This window comes from Nymphaea colorata, chromosome 7 (assembly GCF_008831285.2).
Source record: "Nymphaea colorata isolate Beijing-Zhang1983 chromosome 7, ASM883128v2, whole genome shotgun sequence".
NCBI lineage: Eukaryota > Viridiplantae > Streptophyta > Magnoliopsida > Nymphaeales > Nymphaeaceae > Nymphaea > Nymphaea colorata.
In genome coordinates, this window is record NC_045144.1 from 21300876 (window position 1) to 21306140 (window position 5265).

General features: G+C 41.8%; 1 protein-coding gene across 1 annotated transcript; it reads right to left on the minus strand.

The window, feature by feature from the left end:
- Positions 1–2869, minus strand: LOC116258121 (1-aminocyclopropane-1-carboxylate oxidase-like). The gene is made up of 4 exons (XM_031635245.2): positions 2697–2869; positions 1889–2115; positions 818–1151; positions 1–532 (listed from the first exon to the last, which is right to left on the minus strand). Exons 1-4 carry the CDS (start codon positions 2799–2801, stop codon positions 236–238), a joined length of 963 nt encoding a protein of 320 aa, XP_031491105.1. The 5' UTR covers positions 2802–2869; the 3' UTR covers positions 1–235.
- Positions 2870–5265: the final 2396 nt, after the last annotated feature.

Sequence of the window (5265 nt, forward strand, 5' to 3'; positions counted from 1 at the left end):
TTGAACAAAAAGACTCCAACACTCCACAATAGTTTATTGATACAACTCATTAAATACAAACAACTTCATAACCAATAACCAAGGGCCAATAACATCTACCAAACAAAGCTCTTCAATCCACAACTCAACTCAACCTTGTCATCATACAACCACACACTAGCTCTCTTGAGAGACACATAATAGAAATGCATGACATCCATTGTATATATGTATATATATATATATGAGAGGGAAATTAAGCAGTAGCAATTGGGTCCATATTGATGCACTCCACAGATTTCATGGTCTGGAATCTTGGTGCCTTGGCATTGAACTTCTCGCGCACATAGAGCTTCATGTAGTCTTGGAAAACAAACTTGGGGTACGTGTTTTGATCGACTATTCCGTTTTGTTCCTTGTCGAGGAGGGGAGGGGCTGGACATATGAGTGCATCACTCCCCGGGTTGTAGAACGAGGCAATCGACATCCTCTCTCCCTCTCTCTGTGCAACCACCCGGTGCTCCACGCTCTTGTACCTCCCATTCGTGATCACCTGCACCGTATCGTATCATATCATATGACATTGTATATGTGCATGTATGTATGTATGTATATATCAATGGCAGAACAACTTTATGGTTGGAGTAAGCAATTGCCTACACCAAACCACTAAATTTACATTATTTATATATAAAAACTTCATTAATTTTTAATTTTTTACATATGAATGCCCCTTCAAATTTGAAATTTATACTTAAAGTGTCCCTTAACCAGAAATTTCTAGCTTCACCACATGTAGGTATGTAGGTATGTATGTATGTATGTATGTATGTCTTACCTCTACTTGGTCGCCGAGGTTGATGACAATAGTGTGGCGCATGGGGGGAACATCAACCCACTGACCATCTTTAAGTAGCTGAAGTCCGGGGACACAGTCATCCTGAAAGAGTAGGATTACACCTCCGGCGTCGGTGTGGGCGCGGAGGCCATTGACGAGGTCGGGTCGAGGACAGGCTGGGTAGTTGCAGACCTTGGTGCCATAAGTCGGCCCATTTTTGCCCGCGAACACCTTCTTAAGGTAGCCTTTCTCCAAGCCAAGGTTTTCACAGAAGAGGTCAAGGAACTGCTCTGCAAGGTCTTGCAGCCGTGTTACAAAGTCCTCCATGGCCACCCTGTTATGTACAATGGTCAGTGGCGAAGCCAGAAAAATTCTTCCACAGATTTCTATAGCCGATGTGGCACTCATATATCTAACAAAACAAATGTTTGAATATCTTAATGTAAAAATAAAGATTCACTAGGCCATATGTGGAAAGTTAATTATATCAAGTCAACAATAGGATACTCTTTAGTCATATTTTTTTTTAAAAAAAAGGTAAGTGATTCATTTCACCGCCCTTAAGAGAGGCCACTGCCCCCTGTGCCTGCCCCCTCGGTTTTCATAAAACATGTTTCGAGACCTTTTACGGTTTACAAATAAAACGCACTGGAACGTGACAATGACCACTCCAAAACTTAAACCTAATCCCTTAGAGAAGCCGGACCTTAAACAGCTAATTGGATTTTTTGCAATCACATATCAATTTAGACTTCAGTTTGGACCCCAATTTCAAAACTGAAATTGGATCCAACTAGCATAAGATCTAAACATTGGATCAGGTAGGTAGGACCTTCATTGGATATCACTGTAGATTGTGGAACTCAGATTCCAATCCAGTTGTGAAACTGCATGTTGAAGCCGGATCCAAATAGTAACTGGATCCAAATTCACATACCAGATCCAACGAAACACATTGAAAACCAAATTGGTAATCAGATATCCCTATACACCCAATATCTGAAAGTATTGGCATCCAAAGAAGAAGATTGTAACAGGAAAAGTAGGGAGAGAAGCTTCGCTTTTTTATACCTGTAATCATGGCCAATGCCAGGCACATCAGCTATGTCTGAGACAGGCAAGTGGCGTGCGAAGAAGGTGCTCTCCCAGTCCACTTCATCCCACCCTGGTTCTCCTTCCTCTAGCTTCTTGCTCGCCACAGACTCCATGAATTCCTTCTCCATGACCTGCTTGTAGTGTTCCTTAAACAGCCGCTGCACCTCATCCATCAGCTGGGTAGGGACGCCATGGTTCACCACCTTCATGAAGCCCAACACAGATGAAACACCATTATCAGATACAAGCTTATGAACACAGAATAGTAATACCATGTTCCATCCTTAATTTCTATACAACACGCCCTCTTTGATAGAGCGTGGAGTTTGGTAATCCATGGCCGACTATTGTTTTGTTTCTTCATTTACTGTAATCTCCATCAAATTGCATCTTTAATGGCTGAAATGCATAATGCCACGGCACACATAGTGATTGTATATGACAAGAGATGAGGGAGATAGGCTGTTCTTCTGCATGTAGGGCCGCTTAAGCTTGGAAACAGAGAGCAGAAGGCAGAAAAAATTTGATTCTGATTAAAGTTCACCTTTTCTTTGGATCTGTGCTTCCAAAAGTATTGTGCATGGGCGGTGGCAATTGACAAAGTAAAATATTGAAGACATTATATTGGTGAGTAATGAAGTCTCTGCTTTATGATACACAAGCTTTCTCGAAGACTTGTGCTCTCCACTTGAAATCCATGGAGCCGTGCTTCCAAATAACTTCTAAAATGGTTATCTACGTTAAATGGAACTAAGAAATATCTTGGCCATGGGAGAATGTATACCTCAAAGAAACCCCAGTTCTCACAAGCATCTTGGATGATGGCCATGGTTGCCCCTCTCTCCTCTCCATTGAGTTTCTCCATATCAACAACAGGAAAGTTTTCCATCTCTCTCTCTGTCACTCTCTCTCTCTCTCTTTTTCTCTCTATCTCTCTGTGCACTTGTTGGTGATGACCCAGCAACAACCCCTCCTCTCAATTTATAGGCGTTTGCAGGAGGGATAAAGTAGATGTAAACGGCGAAATTTGAGTATTACACCGATCTCTTACATTTTTAGTCAGCAAAGCAAAGTGATAGTGACATGAAAATGATGTGAATTACAGTAATCTTTCAAATTTAACCTGACCATGAAGATACTGGAGCGTTTTACAACGTGATTCGATGCCGACCAGATGATGATCCTGCCGCTGTAAGATTCTTGACATAATGATGAGACATGGGCATCTTCCTGGCAGCACCCCGCAATCCCATCATCTTCTTTTTACTGTTCCTGTTTCCCTCTTCACCATTTGTCCCTCTCATCCATGGAGCTGAACCTCCTTTGTGTCCCCACATGCCAAGTGAGCGGCCAAATTACAGCAAACAAAGCGTGCTTGACTTCTGTTCCGTTACTCATTCATCTTTCCCTGTCTTTTTCAAATTATTGTCATTCCATTATTGTGTTCATTTCTTGATGGTCTGATCATGGAGCAAGAGCAATCGTATATCCTTGATTATTGGTATTCTCTAGGCCCTCTCTAACCCTATTATTGGCTAGCAAGTGCAGATTTTTCCAAAAAAGAAAGGTTTGGTTTCAAAGATGAGCAGTCACATCAACAAAAGTTTATTCGTCCCAGCATTTATTTTCCTGTATATCACTATGCATCTAAGCAGTACTGATTGATCATTTCATCATTAAGGATTAGCAAATGCTTAAGCCAAAATGGTTTTGAATCAGCATGGACATTCTCCTCTTTTTTATCAGTACAAACTCCTTCCTCTTTCAGACCTCTCAACCAATCAATACAGCCCCTTAGGGCACCTTTTGATGGCTTTATCCGGAAACCACTAAGTTTCTCATGCTGCATGGTTAAATTATCAGATACCCATCTGCCCAATTGCATGCATAGGGCCGCACACGAGCCGAGCGAGCTCGAGTTGGGCCAGTTCCAGCTGGACTTGACTCAGAAAATTCAAGCTCAAATTTGATAGAACAAGCTCGAGCTGAAGCTCAACTCGACAATACAATGTCAACCTTGAACTCGACTTGTTTAACTTGTTTATATATATGTATATATATAAATTTGTTTAGTTGCCACTCATTTAACTATTTTATCATTATAATTCAACGTTTATTATGCAATCGAGCCGAGTCAAATTTAAACTACTCGAGTTCTTACAACTCAAAGTCGACTCTTTTAACATTTTGAGCACACCTAAACTCGAGCTCGGTTCGTTTATAGAAGAGTTGAGTTTGAACGAGAGAGTTCGAGCAGAGCTCAAGCTGGCTCGACTCCTTGTGCATGGATCTTCATTCCAAGTATGGCAAGGCCAATAATGTTAAGGTCTGTGAAATTAGGTGGTAAGCGCCATACCGTGAAAAGGAAAAGTCGAGAAAAATCTACACGTACCACACAATGGCTCTAGTCGGGAGGGCTGGACAATGCTAAACCTATTCAAGTAGACCCCTATATCATGCAGTACAAGGCTATGTGTGGTACATTTTTGTTTGTTAATTGCTATTTCAGTCGCACTGCATGTATGTGTGCACATGTACATGAATGCAAGGGTATGTGTGTGTGTGTAGGTATATAGATCCTTGGATTTCTCCCATCTAGGTTTGGATGGAGAAACCTTCCGGCCTCTCGCAGCCATGCGCATGAACAGAGATCTGGATTGCCAGAAGATTTCATCTCCCCAGATGAATTAATTTTTATCACACTACGCACATGCATGCACCCGTGCATGAATGCATGGTGTGTGTCAGTGTGTGTGTAGATGTATGGATCCTTGGACTTCTAGATCAAGATTTGGATGAAGAAATCTTCCGGCCTCTCACGTCCAAGACATCTCATACTGTTATGTGTGCGCGTGTGTATATATATATATATATATGTGTGTGTGTATGTGTGTGTGCGCGCGTGCGCCAACCCTACAAACCCTACATATATACCCTGATAGACTAGGTCATCACACGTCACTCTCTCTTCTTTTTCGAGAGTTGGGTATATAAGGCTTATAAGATCAGGCTGAAGGGACACCACAAGTTCAAAACCAACAAAAATTTCCAACTTTTTACAAGATTATGTCTTGGTGAACTTACAATACATTGGTTGATTATGTTAACAAGATGGTAAAAGGCTAGAAGAAGACAAGTGATCAATGCCACCAACAGGTTCTAATGAGAAAATGAAAAGTTGGTTCCAATCACCGGAAAAACATACATGGCGGCCATGCACCATGTGAATCCGATTGGCGGCCCTGCTGGCGCCTGATGATTGGTGCAATCTCCGGCGGGGTCACCGCGTGCTCATCAGGCAGGGACAGCTTTATGAGGAGGTCTAGAAAGTGGGTGAAATTTCATGAACACTA

Coding starts and splice junctions, on each gene's coding strand:
- LOC116258121 (XM_031635245.2), bottom strand. CDS start 2,801: ATGGAAAACTTTCCTGTTGTTGATATGGAGAAACTCAATGGAGAGGAG. Junction 2,116..2,696: donor AGAACTGGGGTTTCTTTGAG/GTATACATTCTC, acceptor GGCTTCATGAAG/GTGGTGAACCATGGCGTCCC. Junction 1,152..1,888: donor GGCATTGGCCATGATTACAG/GTATAAAAAAGC, acceptor TGTACATAACAG/GGTGGCCATGGAGGACTTTG.